The 22,648-nt window shown below is 43.3% G+C and overlaps 1 protein-coding gene across 1 annotated transcript; it reads left to right on the top strand.

Moving 5' to 3' along the window:
* Positions 1–2,372: 2,372 nt before the first annotated feature.
* Positions 2,373–12,365, top strand: dpt (dermatopontin). The gene is made up of 4 exons (XM_042111743.1): positions 2,373–2,904; positions 11,453–11,578; positions 11,701–11,808; positions 11,942–12,365. Exons 1-4 carry the CDS (start codon positions 2,582–2,584, stop codon positions 12,006–12,008), a joined length of 624 nt encoding a protein of 207 aa, XP_041967677.1. The 5' UTR covers positions 2,373–2,581; the 3' UTR covers positions 12,009–12,365.
* Positions 12,366–22,648: the final 10,283 nt, after the last annotated feature.

The following is a 22,648-nucleotide window of genomic DNA, read 5'->3' as shown; positions in this document are numbered from 1 at the left end:
TGCAGAACTCAACGTGCAGGGTCTCAATTGGATGTTTTTCCCATTTATCCAATTCCTGATTTCTGAAGTGGGCCCCACACTTCACTGCCATAAAGGGCAATTGGTTCTATCACTGATGAGAATATTTTAAGCCAAATTTGGACTGGAATTTCAAAAGGAACTTGTCTTTTTATGGCATATAGAGCCCTGCGTGCCTTGTCTCTTAGTTCATTCACTGCCATGTTAAATTTTCCATTGTACTTGATTCTAAGGCCTAGGTAAGTATAATCTGTAACATGTTTAATTACTTGTGGTCCTAAGCTAAATGTATGCTCTCTTCCCTGATATCTGGATCCTTTTTGAAAGGTCATTATTTTGGTTTTGTTTGTATTAACTGCCAGGGCCCAGGTCTGGCAAAACTTTTGAAGGAGTTCTAGTTGAGTTTGGAGTCCTTTCTCCATTGATGAAAGAAGGACTAGATCATCTGCAAAGAGCAGGAATGTGGCCTCACTGTCGTGCAGAGTGGGTCCAGTGGCTGGTGACTTTTCCAGTATAGTCGCCAACTCATTTATATATATATTAAATAGGGTCGGGCTTAGAGGGCAGCCCTGCCTCACTCTGCACTCTTGAGGGATATATTGAGTTCTTTTGGATCCAATTTTAATGGCGCATTTAGCTCCTGAATACATTGATTTTATAATGTCATATGTTTTACCCCCTACACCACTTTCAATTAATTTGTAGAATAATCCATTGTGCCAAATAGAATCGAAAGCTTTTTTGAAGTCAACAAAACAAGAGAACAATTTATTTCGATTTTGGGTATGTTTTTCTATTAGGGTGTGTAGGGTGTAAATATGATCGGTAGTGCGATAATTTGGTAAGAATCCAATCTGGCTTTTACTCAAGACATTGTGTTTCATAAGGAAGTTTAGGAGCCGTGTGTTAATAATACTACAGAATAACTTCCCCAGGTTGCTGTTCACACAAATGCCTCGGTAATTGTTGGGGTCAAATTTATCTCCATTTTTATACATTGGTGTAACTAATCCATGATTCCAGATGTCAGGGAAATAACCCACACTCAGAACTAGATTGAATAATTTAAGAATAACCAATCTAAATTTTCCATTTATACATTTTAGCATTTCATTTAAAATGCAGTCAGGTCCATATGCTTTTTTATGCTTCAATTTTTTAATGTGGGTGAGAAGGTCCTGTTCAGTGATTGAGGAGTCAAGTGGGTTTTGTTATTTTCCGTCATTTTGATGAATATTGTGAGTTGGCTGTGATCTGATAGGGGATCTGTGATCTGTGATCTGTGATCTCTCTCTCTCTCTCTCTCTCTCCCTCTCTCCCTCTCTCTCTCTCCCCCTCTTTCTCTCGCTCTCTCCTTCTCTCCCTCTCTCTCTCTCTCTCTCTCTCTCTCTCTCTCCCTCTCTCTCTCTCTCTCTCATTTGAACTGCCCTGCACTGCTGCCCTCTACAGTGTGTTGGTGTGGCTGTGGGGTGAGAGGTCAGCGGGCTGGGAGGAACCTGGAGTGATTTAATTTGTTTGTTTGAGGGAGGGAGAGAGAGAGAGAGAGAGAGAGAGAGAGATAGAGAAAGGGAGAGCGAAAGATAAAAAAGAGAGAGAGAGAGAATAAAATCAGGAGTAAAATTTGAGCTCTCATAATGGGAATGTTCTCTATTCATTTTTTTCACGCCTCAGACACTGAAACTAATTAGGAGTTGAGTTATCGTTGTTACATTTTGTTATTCACATGTGCTCTTGGGTTTGTTGACCTATAAAAGGCCTGCGTTGCTACGTAATTTCATCCTAATGGAATCTGTCTCTGTTCAGTGACTTCTTTTGTGAGCCAGCCAGTAAATGGCGAATCCCTCAAAAAGATGACACAAGCTGACACTGTCCTTTGCAGCTTGCATGTAACACTGATGAACAACATTGTTATACAAAAGAGAAGGCTACGCTGCAGCAGGAAAGACTCACATATGACTCATTTGTGTGGAAAGCCAATAATCAGTGTTTTTTTTTTTATTGTGAGAGAGACTGATGATAGCATTCTCCCTGAGCAGTGATTGGCCTCCGTCCTCACACACACACTGATGGCAACAGCACAGATGGCTTGCTTTGGTGCCTTTGTTGTCTTTTAGTCTAAACATTGTGAAGTACCAAAACCCGAAAGGCAAGCAAAGCCTTTCTAGATGTAAATATTCATTATATAAATATTCCTCTTGGTAATAGCCTTTTATTCATTTGTAATCCCTGGTAAACCTGTCAGGAGCTTCATCCCCCCAGTTTATGGGGAATGTGCCAGGCAAGTCTACTTTTCTATCCGCGAAGTGGGAGGGCTGGCGGGCGGGCAGGTCCTCCAGAAAGAAATAAAAACTCGGTTTCCTAACTGTACGTGTCTTTAAAGCTCCTAAAATTACACTCGTCTTTGGACTGTGATAGAGAACATCTGGGCAGAGCAAGAAACCTTCCATCCTCGGCTGTGCCGCATCGCGCGTTAGTCCCCCAGCCAGACGCCGACTCTCACACACACACACACACACACACACACACACACTCTCACACACACACTAGGCAGCCCTGCTCCAGGATGCATCCCGCTCTCCTGCCTCGCTCACTGCCCTTACAGCTGCTGGTGCTGACTGCCCTGGTCTATGTCCAGTCCTACCCTTACGACCAGTACCCTCACGACCAGCCCAACTACATCTACGACGAGCCATGGGTCAACCAGTTCCGGCAGGGCTTCAACTTCCAGTGCCCACACGGCGAGGCACTGGTGGCCATCCGCAGCTACTTCAGCGAGAAGGAAGGCATGGACCGGGTGTGGAGCTTCGAGTGCCAACGCACTCCCTATGGCCTCGGTGAGCCCACCGAGTGCTGGTGGGACGACATCAACCGCGCCGGGTTGGAATGGTAGGTGCCCTCATCCTCTGTGCATATGTGTGTGTGTGTGTGTGTGTGTGTGTGTGTGTGTGTGTGTGAGAGAGAGAGAGAGAGAGAGAGAGAGAGATAGAAAGAGTCACTTTTTAATGAGTGTGTGCTGAAAGATGTGATGGCTGGCTAGAGTGAGCTGTAAACTGTCCATAAGATGCCCAGCAGTGGCATAATCTTGTCCCTGAGCATCTGGCTGGTGCCATTTCGGACTGCGAGATTGCAGATATTCCCAAGTCATCTGGTCTCACAGAAAATTAACCAAGAAAGTATGTGACACTATTTTCACAGAATTTTCAGAGCTAACAAACATGGTCGAGTGTCTCATATCATTGATGGATATGTAATTCATTTGTTTTAACAGGCTTAGTTAACCTTTTTGCAAACACCGCGCTCTCCCGTTCGTTTTCTTGTGGGTGCGTGATCCAGGAAACTTACAGAAAACCAAAGATTGGTCGAACTCCAAAAAATAAATTTTCTCTCGCTGATTTATTTTATTAGCAACAGGGGTAAATGAACAAAAGTTTTGGCCTTATGGCCTTCGTCAGTGTGTCAGGCTTAAATTTGGTTTAATCTACAAAACCCCACTGTAACCTGATTAAAATATCAGTTTCTTCCATATTCATGTGTCATTTAATGCAATATAGCAGATGAGTATATTCAGTAAAAGAATCAACGCCAGGTTGTCTGCACAACTGTGTAATCACCCTCCACTTAGAATCCAGATCTCAGTCTCGTTTCAGCTTTCTCTGGAAATTGAAAGGAAATGCATGTTTTTTTCACGTTAACCCCATATTTTATATACATTTTATGGTTTATGGTTTTTATCTATTCAAAAGTGACTTTAGACAGTATAAATGGAGATATTGTGATAAATGTACTGTACTCTAAAACATCTCAATGTAAAAAGATCCACAACAGTTTGCCAGAGAGTCAGTTTGATTCCAAATATGAATGAGACAATAGACAATATGCAATATGCAAAAGACAATAGACAATGTCAGTCACAAGCCAGAAAAAAATATAGCTATGGTTAAACTGTCTTGGAGAGGCTGATGCGGGAGGTGGCTTCCCATCATCCAGGATCTACTGTAGTCACACTGCAATCTTTGTGGAGACACTGGAGTGCTCGGAAGACCCAGACAGACAGGAGTCATTTCAGTATGATTGCGCCAACAATGGAGGGGAACAATAAGGAATGTTTTTGTGTTTGCATGCTTTGCATACCTGGTATGCGCTTGTTGCCAGCCTTTGCATATAGATTTACATACACAATGGGAATAGAGAATGGTCCGAGTGGCGACTTCTCACTTCTCGTCATTATGAGAAATGGACGTATGATTGGTGTCATTCTAAGAGCAAATAGGGCAAGGACCAGCAGCTGTTCAGCATTAGCGTCTGAGTCATTTATTTATCATGGACAGCTTTATATAGTTGATAAATAGAAACAGGCAGGGATGCGAGGCAGATGTGTTTGTGCCTGTTGCATTTGCGTCCAATTTACTGTCCAGTTCCACACTCTGGCTGCAGAGCGATGACCGCACATCCTCCCTCTCAATGCAAGAACATCGTGGCAAAGTGCAGCTGCTGCTTGTTACTCTCCAAATGACCATTAAAATGAGGCTGCGCACCGGCTGTGTGGCGCAGAAGGCCTGGACACAACCCACCTGTGGTCAGGCTGTTCTCAAGCTAACATGTTATTTCATCTTTATATGCTGGTAAAAATGTCAGAAGCCCTTAATTATAGCATTAGTGTTACGTGAATGCAATTAAATTGTGCAAAATGCTTTTGAACAAGAATGACAGTGACTGTGCTGGGGGGGGGGGGGGGGGGGGGTTTGTTTTGCTATTATTGAATGCATTCTTAAAGACATTGAACAATATTATAATTTCTGTAAAAGCAAATAGTGTTAATGCAGTGCAACAACTATGTCACACCCCAATATAAAAGTTGAATATCTCAAGATGCATTTCCAACATTTCCATCTTATGTTTCTGGAAAAGTGCAGGCATGGCAATTCACAGCCATATGCATTAGAGGGGTTAAAGCAGCACTAAAGAGGATTTCCTCTCGGGGTCCCCCTACAGTTTAGAAGCGCAATAATAAACAAAGAGAAAGAGATTTCAGAATTCCTGTAGCATATAACAGCTCTTTTCCATTTTCCAGTGTTCCTACCCGAACACAAAAAGTTGCTAGGTTGGTAATCGCCTATGGAGGTTATGTCATGTTATGAGGTTGGTTGGTAATCGTCATGTTATGAGGTTATGTGCCATCAAAATGATTTTGAAAATGTTATGATATCTCTTACCTGTTGAAAACTCTTAAAGGAACCATATGTAAGATGGTGGCCAAAACTGGTACTGCAATCCCTTTCAAATTACTGTAGAGCGATGTATCCCCTCCTCCCCCACAACATAACATGACAAAACACAACATCAGTTGAGGGCTGCAAATTCACTTTTTAAATGACAATATCCTGGCCGGACTACTGTTGTCAGTGATATAAGTATTTGAAATAAACATGATTTCTTAATGTCTAGTGACTTATCAGGGCCATTTTATGATTAATTGAAATACAGTTCTTACATACGGTTCCTTTAAGGGTGCCTTTAAGAAAGACGTCAGAGAACAGATCTCCCTGTGTTTACCCAGACAGTCCATTAGCATGATCTCTCCCGGGTAAGTGAATGCTATTTTTCTCAACTAACAAAGATAGGCCAGAGCTGCATGTGTTAGTAATGTATTAATACAGGTCTATGTATAGACAACATCTGCATACTTCATGGCCATTAAAACAAGCTCTACATGCTTCCTGAGGACAATGTGTTCTGCATGTGTTCTGGTTATCATGGGCTTACCACAGGCTTGTTTTGACCAATGACACACATGTACGCAAACCACGTAAAGGTCATTATTGTCATACAACACACGCCCCTAGGTCGCCTTGCTTCAGCTGACTTTGGTCTTGTTGCATGAACAATGACCAGGTGCATTGCTGGTTTGACCAGGAACAATGACCAGGTGGGCTACTGCTCAGTGACCATCTGTAGTAAAGGTAGTAGTAAATGGTAAATGGTCACACAGTAATGCCTCACATTCACCCATTCACACACACATACATACACACACACACACACACACACACACACACACACACTGATGGTGGAGGATACCATGCAAGGCACCAACCAGCACATCAGGAGCAGTTTGGGGTTCAGTGTCTTGCTCAAGGGCATTTGACGGGTTCTGATTACAGAACAACTCTTCCTCCTCCTGAGCCACCACCAGTACTGTCCTGCAATCCGCAAACAAGGTGTACTACACGGCTATAGGATCAATTAAACAGTAAACAGGTGTAGCATACTTCATCGCTGCAGGAACTCTGAACTGGTGAACTACATCGCCACAGTGTTACAGGATGCAGGATGTACAATGCTACAGGAAAAATTAAACAGGTGTAGCAACAGGCACAGACTTTGCCTCAGCTCATTTGTATTTGTCATGTTCATTCATCAAGTAGATCCTTATCAAGTCACCTGCAAAATAAACATACCGGTATGTCTTCATTCAATTTAAGTTCCTGGGCGTTACCATCTCAGAAGACCTCACCTGGGACAGTCACACTCAGAACACTGTAAAAAAAGGCCAACAACGTCTGTACCACTTCAGACGATTGAGTCTGAATCTTGAATATGTCTTCATTCAACATATCTTTAACATGATGAGTCAGTCATATGGTTGTGTGGAGTAGGGAAACCGTTGGCAAACAGAGAGCAACGTTTCTAATGGGGATGATGAATGTGCTCAAGAGTACTCTGGGAGTCGGATTACAGCGCACATCATGACAGCTGCCTGCTCCTCACTGCGTATGAATGGCATGCCTGCCTACGCATGGAAACACCTTCAAGTGAACGCGTGCTGGCTGATTATGGATTGCAGACTGTGCGGCATGTGATCCCAGGGCCTGATGTCAACCCTTCTTACAATGAGTTCCAGTCCATGCATTATGATCTTATTCAGACTACATGTAACTGAGTTTTATTAACTTGTTTTAGAAAACAACATCTGAAAAAAATAAACAATCAAAAGCCTCAATCTGGCTCCCAGAAAGAAACAAAAAATGTGTCTCCCTAAAATATCCAGAGAGAAAAATATAGCAAAGAAACAAAAGAAAACCAAAACACACAGGATTGCCAAACAGACATGACAAAGCACCATTTCCTCTCAGTCTCATTATTAGACATCACACTGATTCCCTTGGCAAATGCATGCACTCTCAGGGGACAGCAGCCCTCACAGGCTTCCTAAGGGGTTAAAGCAATCTAAGAAACAGGCCCCTCTAATCAGAGGCTTGTTCACTCCTGCTGCAGAACAGCAGCATGGGACCACATAAGCTGTATTATTCAGCACAAAAACGCCTCCCAATCCGCTTCCCAGACTGGTCTTATGGGTTTATTCGACTTGTAAACTGCGGGGAGTCACTGCACTTTACTGCATCTCAAAGACCAAGAGGCGCCACAGAAAAGCGTCCCTCACAAAAGCGATATTTACAAAACCCACCTGAGGAGGCAGAGTGACTGGATGGGATTGTGATTAAATGTGTAGTTATAGTCTCTCGGAGCTTAGTAGTTTGTGTTTGACTACTACGCTACAGAAACCTTGCATAGTGTAGCACAATGTAGAGACGAAGAGCTCAGTAAATTCACTCTTTAAATAGAGTTACTAGCTGTTAACCGGCAGTTTGTCTGTTCGTATAAGTTTGTTACAAGTTTGTTATGCAATCTCATGTAGGCTGTAACATGTCTTGCGGCCTGGCTAAATGTATACTCCCAATGAAAGCCCAAATAGGGCACCAAAATTACCAGGGCAAGGGGCCCAGGCATGAACTTCCTCCTCGAAAAAAACACGACCGCTGAAGCCTATGTGGCTCTGCTAACTGGAACGACCCAAATGATTTGTGCCACAGAAACAGAACTCAAAGAGTTGCTGGAGTATCCGAGGCATTTGCCAGCTTCAGTCTGGCTCCCTCGCTTTGTACTTGGTCCATGTTCTGGTGGGGCCTTTATCCCGTATACTGGCGGTCTCTCAACGTTTCCACAAAACTTTCCATGTTGGGTCTGCGCTACAAGCCCATAAATGTCAGTGCCATATCCTTTTTATTTGGAGGTGCACTCGTGTTTGGCTGGGTATTATGGTGAAAGCACCTCTTGCCCTGGGGAACCCTGATGTGGTTTGTCCTTACATGACCGTCAGTCTCCAGTGAAACATGACCAACTCTCTCTCTCTCTCTCTCTCTCTCTCTCTCTCTCTCTCTCTGTCTCCCCCTCTGTTTATGAATTCACATCGTAACTCTCGAAACGTTTATCAATCTTTTCAATGTTCCCGGATCAAAGCTGTCAGGAAGTGATGGAAAACAAAGCTAAGCTGGTGAAGCAGAGAACTGAGGAGTAAACTTCATGTCAGTCAGTGTCACGGTCAGCCCCTTCTCATTCACGTGCCGTCCTCTCCCTCCCCTGCGGCTTATTCCTCTTACTGGACAACAGACAGGGATAGCCAGAGAGAGAGAGGGGGGGAGAAAGAGAGAGAGATGGGGAGGAAATGAGAGAGAGAGAGTGCTTGGTTACGTTTCACTGATGATTGACGTCTGAGAGAGAGTGGATAAACAGTGAGAATACTGTGAACTGTAGGTATCAGAATCAATATTTATTAGAAGACGTAGGTGCATCCACAATGGCTCGTGTAATGTCTCTAATGAACTGGTGATCCCCAGAGCCTGTGTTTGTTAAAGTGGCACGCAGAAAGGGCTGGGCACTGGGTTAATTGGATACACCAACACTGCCCATCATGCAGTGGAAAATCTGCCCCTCCACCAGCCCTCCATAGAGGGTTTCCTTTGTGCACGTCTGCCCATCCCAGATAACCCCCACCCCACCCAAGATTGCTTGGTTGATATGGCTGTATGCCTCCTGTTTGAATAGGAGAGGAGTTAACCAGTCTTGTTCCAGATGTCAGTTTACCAATGTATGAATGTGTGTTGTTCAAACACAGACTTGAGTCTTCTGTATTTTCAACCACAAAAGATAGATAGATAGATAGATAGATAGATAGATAGATAGATAGATAGATACTTTATTGATCCCCAGGGGAAATTCAAGGTCTCAGCAGCAGCATACATACAACACAAACACATTCTTTAACAGCAGAAAGAGTAATTAAAGTATATAATATAAAAACACAACTAAGCAGTAAGGACAGTAGAAGATAAAGAATATGCTAAATATACTAAAATACAAATTATACTAACACTTAATACAATATATAAAAATATACTAAAATACAAATTACAAAAATACAAATTATACTAACACTTAATCTAAATCAATTCTAAAAACAGTATCCACAGAGTGGGGATTGATAAATGAGAGGCGCTTAGATAAGAGTGCATCTTTGTACACTAACTTAAGAGTTGTTTGTTTTGGTTCTCTTCTGAAGTGTGTGTAAACAAGGCACATCATTGTCATTGATTGCTTCACACACAACCCCATATGTTTCATTTGTCCACACTTCATTGCATGTGAACACACATGGCTACTTCCTGACGTCCCTGTACGATGGTGGACTTGGTTACCTCCGCACAAAGTGACTTGTTTACCTCCGCACAAAGTGACTTGTTTACCTCCACTTAAAGTGTGAATGCTCTGGGTTGAACCCTTCCACACCCCACCCTGTGGATCAATGGCTGATACTCTTAAGGGTTCCCCCTCTCACTCTATCAATGCAGTCACTTTGATTTGCACTCAGGCAAAGAAAATATCACTCCGCCGGGAGAGGCCTTGCCTCATTCCAATTGGCTGGGCTCCGTTGCCCAGGGTGCCTGTGTTGCCATGACAGTGCAGGGGCAACATGTGGCTGATGTCGCTCCGTGGCTCTGTTGTGATGACAACAGCCAGTATGGGCCATATACAGGTTGTTCTGTAAACAAACCCATGCTTACACAAAACCCGAGGACAACACTGGTGCTTCGGGTAACTCAACACCACCTGTGACTCCACACACACACACACACACACACACACACACACACACAGAAACACACGCACACACACACACACACACACACACACACACACACACACACACACAGTAGTCCTTTAAACACTGTTTTCTTTGGCTGCTGCTATTTCAGATTTTCTCTGATTGAGCTTTGCTAACTCTGGCTGTGATAGATCAAAATCTCCAGAGCTTAAATCTCTGAACGAATCAGAAAGATCACGGCCTTGCATCAAGAAATCAGAAAGATCACGGCCTTGCATCAAGGCCCAAGTTTCCACCTCTGCACTAGGCTTGTATCTAATTAATTCTTCACTAATTACAGGGGAATAACTGACAGGAGCTTTCAGATGTGTGGAGTGTGGAATAATTGTGAATTAGGATACAGATCATTTTCGTCATGGTGACAGTGCCAGAGACATCAGTGGCTCCCAATGGGGTTGTTGTTCTCCAACTGTCGACGTGTCAGATCGGTTCTTCTTCTTGCATTCCTGTTACCTGCTGTGCTTATGAGGACCCACGGGTATGTCTCATCTTCACTGAGACAGATGTGAAAACCAGCTAGACATTACAGTGGGATTCATGGTCTTCAAGGCATACAATTCAAGTTAGACTAAGGCCAAACCGACCTACAAACAAATTAAAGTGTGTGAACAGGGGGATGACAAGCACTGGCTCTATATATAATTTGACAGAAAAATGAGAATACATCCATTATGTGCTTAAATTACACAAGAATACATCCATTACGTGCCACAACCACTATGCTTCCAGAGGTGGTGTAGAAATGTTTTTGCAAAATTATATCTCTGAAAGGGGTCTTCACTCATGTCAGCAAAGCTGATGACATTTAGCTGCCTGTCTAATGCAAACTAAAAAATGCAAACTGTTTTATACAGCAGTAGCCATCATTGGCATGGTTCACATATATTTTCACCTGATCCTTAAATGCATACAGGACTATTGCCAATTGCAAAAAAAACAAAAAAACATAAAGATTCATCTGGAAAACATTTGCCACTATAGACATTTTGTTTGATTTTCATTACATATTTATGTTATAAGCTTACATTTTAATTTGGGCGATGGTAGTGTAGGTTAAGGAGCAGTAGCCTGAAAAGTTGTGGGTTCAATTCCCGGCTTCCACCGTTGTGCCCTTAAGTAAGTTGCTCCGGGGACTTTGCCCCTCGTAATATAATTGACATTTGGATAAAAGTGTCTGCTAAATGGATACATGTAATGTAAATGTACATTTTCAACAGTGTGATTCAATAACAAGTGTTATTCTTTCTTTGACATCTACTAATTCCTTCTTGTGCCTTATTCCAAATTAAAGGTCATATATTTCTACATAGCCTTTTGTGCTCTCAGTGCATCCCACCAATAACTTTGGTGTTATGGCAGATTGCCATGCCAGGTAAGCTACAAGAAAACCATTTGCGTCAAACCCATTTAACTTCCTTCTCTTGTGCTTCCCAGGACTTCCATGTGCACCAATAACGGGCTGGTGGCCGGTGTGCAGAGCCAATACTTTAGCGCGGTTCTGGACCGCGAGTGGCAATTCTATTGCTGCCGATACAGCCGCCGGTGCCCCTACTCCTGCTGGTAGGTCTGGGTCAGGTCATTCAAGGTCATTCTAATAACATCATGTGTCCCTCCACCTGTTCACTATGTCAGGACAATGTCTTCACCCTGTAATAAAGACTGTATATTGTATTCCTCTGTAGGAAGACCCAGGAGAATCCTAACTACTATCAAGAAGAATCTGACTTTGTCATCCCAAGCTATGGCTACTTCATCCGAGGGGCCAGCACTACTTTCAGTGGAGTGCTCAGGTTGGCTGATAGTAATGATTTTTCTCTTCTTGCTGCAGATTCCTGACATACAGTGCCTCTTTGTTTGCAGATGTTAAACAATGGCATTGACCGTAGCCATGGAGACAGTAACCTTCTTTCTGGTTTGTTTCAGGGATCGGCAGTGGAAGTACACTCTGTGCAGGATGACAGAGCATGACTGTCACTTTGAGAATTTTTAACTCACGCGAAAAAAAGTTGTGATTTTAACTCACAAGTATGGTGCTTCCACACACACATTTTTTTATACATTTTCACATTTGAACCACTATTATTCTTGTAAATGGAAAGTATCTGTAAAAACTAACTCTATTATATTGTTTGACTGACACTGTGTAATGTAGGCTAGTTGTGTCCTAGTGTGTTATCGTTTTGTTTCTTTATGATCTTAATCAATCTTTGTTGTTATTTACATTTAGATAGAAATACACAAACAATAATTATTCTCAAAATATAACAACACACTCATGATGTCATGTCAGTTTAAAAACACTCAATATAAACACTTGTAATAAAACTAATAAAATGATACTGACCTAAACAAACCTGCGTCTGCCTGTTCTGAATCTCTCTCTCCATGCTATTTCTTTACAAATACTCGGAAATGTTCATTGTGACACACAAATCGAAACTCCTCATACCTTGCTGGGTTGTGCTAGCTCCAGGTAAATAATATTTATTAATTATTATTATGTTTATATGCTCAAAAGCAGTCAGCAAGTTCATTATCAGAGCGCAGACAGAATGGGCTGTTCGTGCATAAGTGGCGAAGTGCTAATCATTTCTTGAATGTCATTTTTTTTTATTGTAAGTCACAAAGCTGAATCAATATAGATGAAGTTGAATCGCTTATATTTTCCTCTGAGAGGAGCACACTTCACTGTTTTGTTTTCCAGTAAAGTGACTTGACATAAATCACACTGTATCGCGCGGCCATTGCTTCCTAGCTCGAGACTCTTATCGCTACGGGGCAGTAATTATTGCTGTCTGCTGGCTGTGTTGTGTTGTGTGCATGGTGCATGTCTCACTTACCCTGACCACACCAAGTCTGGGCTGTCAGAGACTAAACCCACACCAGTGTCTCATCCAGCAGCTTTAAAGACGGGCTGTGCCCTCAGAATATATAGCGGGTAGGAAATGGCCGTGTGTGGTATGCTATTGAAGCTTTTTAAATGGCATATCCAAAGACAATACTGGCAAGGCAGCAGTGACCAAAGGGGAAGCCCATCTGTGCTTTGTGTTTAAGTGGACTGGCTACACCTCAGTAGTGAGGGCAGACAGACATGGGTTCTGAAGGTCACTCTCTATGGTCAAGGTTATTCACTCATTCAGAGACATAGCATATGGGACTCAAAATAGAATAGAAAATGTATACAAATGTGCTTTGCCAAGGAAACTCTTAAGGCATGGGAATAAGTGGCAGGGAATGAGTATAGATGAATATAGAATAGTGTAAATAAATGTCCAGTCATACCTTGGAACTTTCCAGAAGCAATATGTTTACAGCCCTTAACACAGGCCCCAAAATATCCTCGATTCATAGAATGATAAAATCAGACACCAAAATATTTACACATACCACATAAGTTAAGACTGCTGTACGCCTTTAGTCAGCCCACAACCTTTAAAAGATTACTTCATGGGGTATTTCAAGACTGTGGTTTAGCGACAATGAGCTAGGTTAACTCAGAGTAACTTAGCTTTATCACTAAACCACATTCTTGGACCTTCATTCTTAAGTAGCAAGTGCTAGAACATAGCTAGAAAGTACCATGACAGCTGTGAACCGCAGTTATCTCCTCCTAACACACGGGGCCAAGTTTGGTCTGGCCATCTCTCTCCCTTATTCCCTTAGGGCTACTGTTTACAGCACGGGTGGCGGGTCATTGGCTTCATCCCACCCCCTACCCCGTGCTGGGTCCAGGCCAGCAGCTGCAGCCACCCTCTCCAGTGTGGACAGTTGGGTCCAGGCCAGCGGTCCTCCACTCTGTTTATTTATGGCGACTGGGCCAAGCATCACAGAGTAACACGAGCCGTCTCTCCAAGCCCCTGCTCTGCTCTGACCCACCATGACAGGACACGTCACTGACCATGGGGACACATGCAGCTCCCCAGTGTGTTTGTGTGTGTGTGTGTGTGTGTGCGTGGGGGTATGGAGGTCTCCAAGTGGTTAAGTGCACATAGTGTTGAAATTCCTCCTAATGAAATGAACATAGTGATAGGGAGGTAAGGAAAGTTGATTTATTAGTTCAAACCCTTACACATCTCCTAACCACTTGGTAGCGACACTTCCACAATTGACAGTAGTGGAGATGAGAGATGGATTATTCTCATAGCAGAATGAATGGGTGTGGAGATGAGAGTTTATCAGTTATGCATTTCTGTACTACTCTTCAGCAACCTTTCCAGTCGTTTAAGTGCTAAGCTGAGGGCTTTAATGTAAACACTGTCAATTCCCAAATGCAATTAAAGTTTAAATGTCTGTAATTATGGTCTGAAGCAGGAATGAGTGGGGCTGCACCATTTAAACAACAATCACTCTGGAAAACCAGTCAGTTACGCCAAATGTGTAATTATGGGATAAATCCCAAACTGATGAAAAACACAAAAATATGTTTCTCTGTTTCTAAGTTAGCTCAGTGCCTGTGCTCCACAGGCTGTTCTTATCTCCATGTCCTCCTCATAGTAGCAGTTTATGGCTGATAGGAATGAATGCTTTTCAAATGGATGCACAATGGAGTGAGTATCAAACATATACAAACAACTGTATGCTACATGTCAACTAAAATGAGGGTGTTCAAAGCCTCTTCATAAAAGCCAAATCTGTGTAACAAAGAGTACAAAAACACCCTGTTTTTTCAAAGCATCACAAAGCACGCGTGATACAATGTGACAGTTTATATAGACATCTGCTGCATGGGTGGACTAAACATACTTTGCAAGCCGATTGTTTTGCACTGAACCAAAAGTGACATGGCTGCCACAAAGGACAAGAACACGAGACTGGGGCTATATGGCCCAAGGCTGGAGCTATAGGTCCATCCCTGAAGTCAACAGACTGGATCAAGCATTGAGCAGGGCCAGACCAGCATCAGATCTGGGCCAGTGCCCGTTTGAAGTTGTGGACACGTGATGTTTTTGACCGTGGCATGTGCCGGGTGTGTCGGGCGTACAGCAGAGCTCCATTCTTTAGTGGGCCTCCACGGAAGTCTCTGAGCGCCGGCCCGGGGTCCAGACGACATGTTCCATTAGGCACGCCTCGCCGGAGGACAAACGTGCCGGCGGCCGAGACCAGATTGAGAGCGGCAGGGGACTTTAGAGGCTAATTGGGGATTAGGCACTCCGGTTTTGGGAATAAGTGGCTGATGGCTCCATAGCTGGCCGGCCACAAGCAGATTAGGACATTAAAACCACTGGTCACTACAGGGGTGCGGCCGCCGGGTGAAAGTGTCCAATTCGGTGGCCTGCTGAGGGGGGAGGACGAGTCGGCAACTCAAAGTAGCCACGCCACACGACCACAACAACGGAGCCACACACACACACACACACACATACTGACACACAAACACACATGCATACTTACACACACACACTCACATATTCACACACACACATGCTCTCACACACACAAGTACTCACACACACAAGTACTCACACACACAAGTACACACAAACACACACACACACACACACACACACACACACACACACACACACACACACTGTGCAGCAAGAAGACATCTTGTTTTACTCCACACACACACACCCATACACAAAGCACTACAGGGGCCCAACCTTCTGTTACCCCCTGAGGTGAGCGCCCTTGTTTTCCTTCCCAGCCTGTCATGTCACAGAACAACAGGCTCTTGATATCTCCGAGTTTTCTGCTGTGTCTACCTGGTCCTGACCCTCAGAAGACCCTCAGAGGAGCAGGATGGACCTCCATCTTTTCCAGAGAAGTCCAGCTGTAGCCCCTGAAGCACAAAGCACAAGTTACACACGACCACCGCTGTTTCTCACATTTGTCAATAGTCGCACGCCATGGATGTTTCTCATGCTCATGAACACAAGCTGTGCATTAGTGAAGAATGGTCAACATGGAATGGGAATGGGAAACCCTCACTATGCATTTAGCACACATGGGCCCTCTGCACACAGTGTCCAGTGAAGTGGATAGAGAATGGTATTACTGTAACTTATTACATGGCTTTTCAAAAGGCAAGTAGAACGCTCCATTGACTTAAATGGAATTTCCCAAAGTTCTAGCGGTCATTATTTCCGAGGAAAGGACCTCTGAAAAAAATAATGACCGCTGTCAATGGCAACGGAGTTTGTGCTTCTAATTCAGGTATTTCATATCACTACACAAGGACTGGAACTTCATTCAAAAGTGAAAGCAGACGGTTGATCAGCTGTGTTCTAAAGAATGTTTGATTCAAGTTCAGCGTGTGTTGTTGCAAACTATTTGTTTCAGCAAATGCCACGATGAACGGTAACAAATAGGCTAGGCTATGTAGGCTAAAGTCATATTGTGGGGAGTTTATTATTTCGTTTTGGCAAGTAGCCGTGTAATAAGCGGGATAATGTATAGAATGCCGGTCATTATTGGGAAAATAAGTCCCTTCAGGGCGGAACAAGACCCCTCCACTGCGTGTCGGGGTCCGGTTCGCCCTGTCGGGACTTATTTTCCCAGTAATGACCGGTGTTCAATACATTATCCGTTACATAATATGGAAAGAGATGACTCCTTTAAAGGCGACTCCATCGTAGTAAGCAGACTATACACTATGTTTTTAGCGTGCCACATGAAGAACTTGGGTGAATGTAGGCAGTAATGGAATCAGCTCTGAAGAGTAATATACTGGCTATGCTCCTAAATCCTGAAACTGTGCACTGTTAATTTAACTGTTGTATTATTTTATTTGAAAGTCGCTTCGGACAAAAGCCTCTGCCAAATCTCATAACCATAACCATAACAATAAACAATTCTGTGAAACAAATGGGCTGTTACTCTTTACAGTAATCTCAATGTTTTCTCCTCTGTTGGAAGTTTGTTTGAATTAATAAATGTAAGCAATCATGTATGTATTATGTGTGTTGTGTGTGTGTGTGTGTGTGTGTGTGTGAGTGATAATGTTGAGGTAAAACCATACGTGCTGGTGTTTGTTTTTTTTTTGAGAAATTTCCATCAAGCTAACCCACCCCCCAGCTGTTGTTCTGGTGTAGTGAGTGGGCAGAGACCATCTGAGTGATTTAAAGGAAAACAGGATCTTGTGCTGGCCCTTGCTGTGGTGCCGGTCAGGGTAAACAGCCTCTTCTGCGCTCCTCTGCACAGACAGGTGTAGTGTTACGCTGGGGCCGGTCCAGTGTGGAGGTCAAAGGACACTGCACTTTCTAACCACCTCAATGTGTCAAACAAACTCAACAAACATCCAGGCACCACACAGCTGGTTCGGTGAAGCACTTAGACTGAAAGGGTTTATGTTACACGATTACAAAACCTTTGTGTTCATTCTAACATCCCACTGCTATGTGCTTAGATTTTAGCTGTGCTGACCAGGGGCTCCCCACACACTGCATTGGGATAGTTGGGTGGTTGTCAGGTTGTTCGTCTGGTTGTGTCAGAGTTACACTAATGACATAATAATTGGCAGATTGACTCTCAAGAGTGCATTCTCAATCTGTCATTGTAAGCAGAATACTCGATTGCACTCAGGGCATTGTCCATTTGTTTGAATATGCACATAAAAAACTGAGAACAGCTCATTCGCTGCAACTCTTAATGACAGGCATTTCACAGAAAAGTAGAATACAAGCTCATTCACCCTTGTAAAGAGCAATTGCGCAAGATGCGTGAATTGAGTGTGTGTTTGGGGAATCGTGTTTCTGGAAATGCACAGGTCAACAAACTCTCTAATGGTGAATAGATCTTAGTTCAGGGCAACCAAAGACAGAGTGAACCGTGGAATTAATTCTATTGCTTGTACCCACAATGCATCTCTGTTCTTTTGGGAAGATTCCTGTGCATTATGGGAACAGAGCTCCATAGTTTTAGGATGAGCCACCGGGCCCTTCCTCCTGAAGTCCCCCCCACTGAGAGTGCTCTCCTGACAAAGGTCTCATTATTTCTTCCATACGGGGCTTCCACGACTTCATGGTTAATTAAACCTCAGGGAATAAATCAGGATTTTAAGAAAGCTGCACAGCTCAAATCTGCTGTGACAAAGGGAACTAGTAATCTCTTATTGTACAGCAACCCCCACCCCCCACCCAACACACCAAACCCTTAGCCAGCCGCTTTTCTCAATCTTACTGGAAAGGGCTAATCATGGATCCAATCTACCTCATGGAGTATTAAAGGCGACCTCTTTAAACTTTGATATTTAAGTAGTGTTGCGGCCTTGTGACAATTCCTTCCGCACCGGCAGAGCATGATACAGTATCTCCGACAGAGTAATCATCAGGGCAAGCCTTTAGAGAGAGGAAACTTTTCCTCATGGAAACACCACTGCTCACGACAGCGACAGAAGTGGGAGGTAGGTTGCTCTCGTTGACGTTTGAAGAATGTTGTCTGCTCACTCGGGAATAACTGAGCATGGGGGATTGTGAAATGGTGCTCGCTCGCCCTGGAGGAGGATGTCAGGGTACTAATCCGAGGCCTTGGCCGTTAGCCTGGACTAAGAAAAGAGCAGGTCTCTTTCCCAAACTGGCTTTGCTCCGAACGCAGCCCTGTTTTCACACCGCCTGGCACGCTCAACCTGGGCCGGGCCAAGATACCGCCGCCCCCACGCACCCACACTTAGTAACCCAGGGCAACTAGCCTACCTCTTCTCTGCCTGAGAGTGCCTGGAAAATGTGACGAGGTTAAATAATTAAAAAGTTAAAATACTTCAATAGTTCAATATTTCAGCATTAAATAGTTCATTGAGCAATGACAATACATGCATGTTTAACAAGAGAAGGTGCACAGGGAAAAATAAAGCGACTGCACATTGTTAAACTTACATTGCCATTCTCTGTTGTATTGTTGATACACAGGTGTGTTGTGGGCCCAAACTGTTAACATCTTGAGTTTAACTGAGGAATGACAAACAGGAGTCAACTCAAGAGGATGAATGACTTGTGACTGGTTTTCTAGGAGAAAAATTGTTATCTGACTGACACATTGTCTTACATTAACTTCATAGAAATCTTAAGTTCACTATTGTGGAGAATATTTACTGTTTCGTCTTGGACATTCTTAATACAAGGGACAGCCTCCTTCCCAAGAAACCTTGGATGAGATAGTATAGTAGTATAGTATAGCATAGTAGTAGAATAACCCAACACTGAACAGCCAATGCCTTGTGCTTTCAATGGGACAGTGTATCATATTCAAACTTAGCCTGGGAATACCCATACGAACCTTTGGCAAATGTGGGATTTGCTCTGTAGGTCCGTCTTGCCCAGAGGCCATTGAAGCCCATTTCCAATGTCCCTAAAACATACGCAAATACAATCACTTATCCGGCATGAACATGTATTTCTTTGGAATTGAGTAAACAACTGCATTTAAAACCTTTGTTTACAAGATTGCTACACTTCTGAAACAATTTGGTAAGATTTTAATGCACCAATTTAAGTTTATAAGTTTTAAGTCAATGAACCTTTTCCAGATCCACTCTCAATTACAATTGAGAAGTTCTGCATGCTAACCAGGCTAATTCAGACTAGGATTGTTCCAATTTGCATACTTCTGTACTTACATACCTATATGAGTGCGTATTAGAAGTATGCGAATTGGAATACAGCCTACCTGTCCCCAAGCCCTTGAGGAAATTTGCAGCAGCCTAGCTACTATGACAGCCTACTATAAAAGAAATTCCCTAAAACTGTGCAGTCCTGTTAGCTCGCCTTCCTGTGTCATCTCCGCAGCCTTCCGTTCCGCCCAGTCTTCCCAGAGTGACTGTGACCTCACCACTTGTGAGTGTCCCTTAACATCCCCACTTGGGAAGTGTAACCCAAAACCTCCATTGTCTGTGTGCCTCTCGCTGAAGAATAGATCAAGGACAAACGGCTGTCTCAGGAATGGGGCAAAAACCGAGCTAGTCCTGCTTGTTCCTGTTCTGGCTGGTTGTTTAGTAGTGGAAAGACACCAGGCAAAAATTCTTTCCTTTATAAATAGGTACAAGAGCTCCCCTACCCGCCTTTGGCATCAGATTGAATGGCCTGTATATCTGTGGCACCCGCAGTGGTTGCCTGGCGATGGCAAAGTACTCTGGGAAACAACACTCATGTATTGTCATGTCATGGGATTAGGCAATCTTCTCTCTCTCTCTCTCTCTCCTGCTCACACTCTCACTCTTTCTCTCCCTCGCTCTCCCACATTCTCTCTCTCTCTCTGTCTCCTACCTCCACTCTCTCTTTCCTCCTTTCTTTTTTTATCTTCCTCTTAACTGTCCCTCCTCTTGGCAGTTGTCTTGTCTTAGGTGGAGTCAGACCCATAGTCCTGAGTAGCCCTTGATCATATAGTAGGGTTTCCGTGGGATCACTGTTTGACAAGCGTGATAAATTACAGAGTGCTCCCATCGACCAGATCAGCGGAGTGCATCTGTTTGCTTTAGAGCCTGCTTCGACAGAGAGGAAATACAAATATGATATACAACAAATCAAAGCATGAGTCTCTTCATTCATACAAAAGCATTAGAAATGTGAGTTATATGTGAGTGATATTGAGTCAATTCAGCAAGCTCACTTTTATGACCTTGTGCTGAGACTCTCAGCCTGAAATGTCCTTGAGAATGTAACATTTTTCTGACATTAGTTCATTTACACCTGGTGGGGCAGTGAAAGAAATGCCACATCAATGCGCCCCCTGTGGAAACTAGGACATAATTACAACACCATGGTCACTGGTGTGGAGGTTCACTGTGTAAATTGCACAATACATTATGTGATACCAAGGAAGAAAAAAAGCCGCACTTTGCATACAAAACATGCTTATTACACAGATGCATTTCGGCTTAGCGCCTTCTTCAGTGTGCTCTGATAACAATATGTTATATGCACATATTCACACAATTGCTTACTCATCACACAGATAGTGGAATGGAGTTAGGGTAGGATAACAGCATCTGCTCTTGTACTTGGAACAATGAGCTTACTGTAACATCTCACTGTGACTTAAAACATTGCGCCACTCTGAACACTGGGATAACACATACAGCACTTTGAAACTTTTTTTTTATAAAATAAAGATTACATTATTGTTGTTATTATGATCTTATTACATCTTATACAAAGAGTTTTAGATTTGTACAAGGGGCACCAAAGACAAAAAACCATGTTAGTCCCACTACTCCTGGGTGGACCCTTGAGAGAAACAAAAAGGCCCTGAGCAGAACACAAAGGACCCCACGGGCCCCCATCCTAAATAGAAATGGTCTGGAGCTACTGAGCTAATCAGTACTATAGTTTGCACCATATGCAACACCCTGTATGTCCTTGAAAGTCTAGTGAATGTCAATGACAGGGTCACTAGAATCCCCCCCCCCTAATCAATGCCCTCATACTTCCTTTTCATGGGTTTATGGCACCCATGGTCAGTGAATACTGGGTCATCATATTACTTAGTGTGTGTTTTAGCAGTCATCAAGCGGGTGCAATAGGCATTCATGCCCTCAATTTCACAAGGCCTCCAGATGAGGTCTATGATATAATTTCTATCAAGATTGTCCCCTAGTCCCCTATGTATTCGTCCTCAAGTCTTGCCCACCAGATATCCATGGATCAGATAACCACTTGACTCATGTGGTGACTTATGAAAGCAGTCACTTCTGCATCTTGTACTGACCCAAAGCAGGTGGCTGCCAGACCATTTTCAGCATCACACCTCCAGGGTGAGCAGCTGCTATGAAAACGTAGGCTGAATGTCTCCATTTTCACAAGATAAGATTTTTCCACTCAACTGCAAAAAGGGAAGTAAATGAGACACCCTTATGCTAAGCCGCTAGAACTTGGCAAGAAAGTCCATGTTTACAGTAAACACCGCCATGCTGGGGCAAATCTATATGCGAGCCCTTGAGGATCTGGGGCCAGAGCTGGGCCGGCTCCGCAACAAGGTAGAGTACTATCTGGCCACACACAGTGTAAACACTTCACTGAAGTGCCCACTTAAGATGTGGGCCATAGTGGACTGAATGGAATGGAACATCCCACTACTACCTGTCCTGGTCGAGCCTCAAGGTTAAGCCCTGGGCAGGGGACACACACACAGCAAGGATTTCACACCTCCAATAAACTAAAATAAACACGAAGATATCACCTTTTCCTGCACACCTGCGAGCCATTCTGGTGTTACCTCTCTTTGGTGTCTACCCTATCAAAATGTGTTAAATGATTCCATGTTGGCTTTTAGTAAGATCCAAGACAATGTAATATCAGGGAAATATCATGGATGTTCATGTGCTCTTTTGCTTATTGGCATTGCCTTACATATCTGACACATTAGGCCAATATTTTTAGAGAATGACTAGTGCAGTCATGCCTTTGTAGACATTCAAGTGTCATCCTCTCATTATCTTTTTAAGTACTGACCTTTGAGTCAGAACTGTTAACCTCCGTTCACTCTCAAGAACGAGTGAAGGCAAGGCAAGTTTATTTACACAGCACATTTCGTCAATTAAATTTGCTTTATAATAGCAGAAGTGTAATTACAAGAACATAGCAGAACTAACAGTATGTGGTAATAAAGAGCATGTGCTCTGTACGTTCATAATAGTGTTACAAATAGTATGGTCACAGGAATAACGCCCAGGATATGTAAGGAATCGGTAGTGGTGGA

This window comes from Alosa sapidissima, chromosome 12 (genome assembly GCF_018492685.1).
Source record: "Alosa sapidissima isolate fAloSap1 chromosome 12, fAloSap1.pri, whole genome shotgun sequence".
Lineage (NCBI taxonomy): Eukaryota > Metazoa > Chordata > Actinopteri > Clupeiformes > Clupeidae > Alosa > Alosa sapidissima.
This window is presented reverse-complemented; position numbering and strand designations above follow the sequence as displayed.

What these genes read in the sequence shown, in the direction of transcription:
- dpt (XM_042111743.1), top strand. Translation starts at nt 2,582, where the DNA reads ATGCATCCCGCTCTCCTGCCTCGCTCACTGCCCTTACAGCTGCTGGTG. An exon ending in AACCGCGCCGGGTTGGAATG is followed by an intron (nt 2,905 to 11,452) that starts GTAGGTGCCCTC and finishes TGTGCTTCCCAG; the next exon opens with GACTTCCATGTGCACCAATA. An exon ending in CGGTGCCCCTACTCCTGCTG is followed by an intron (nt 11,579 to 11,700) that starts GTAGGTCTGGGT and finishes ATTCCTCTGTAG; the next exon opens with GAAGACCCAGGAGAATCCTA.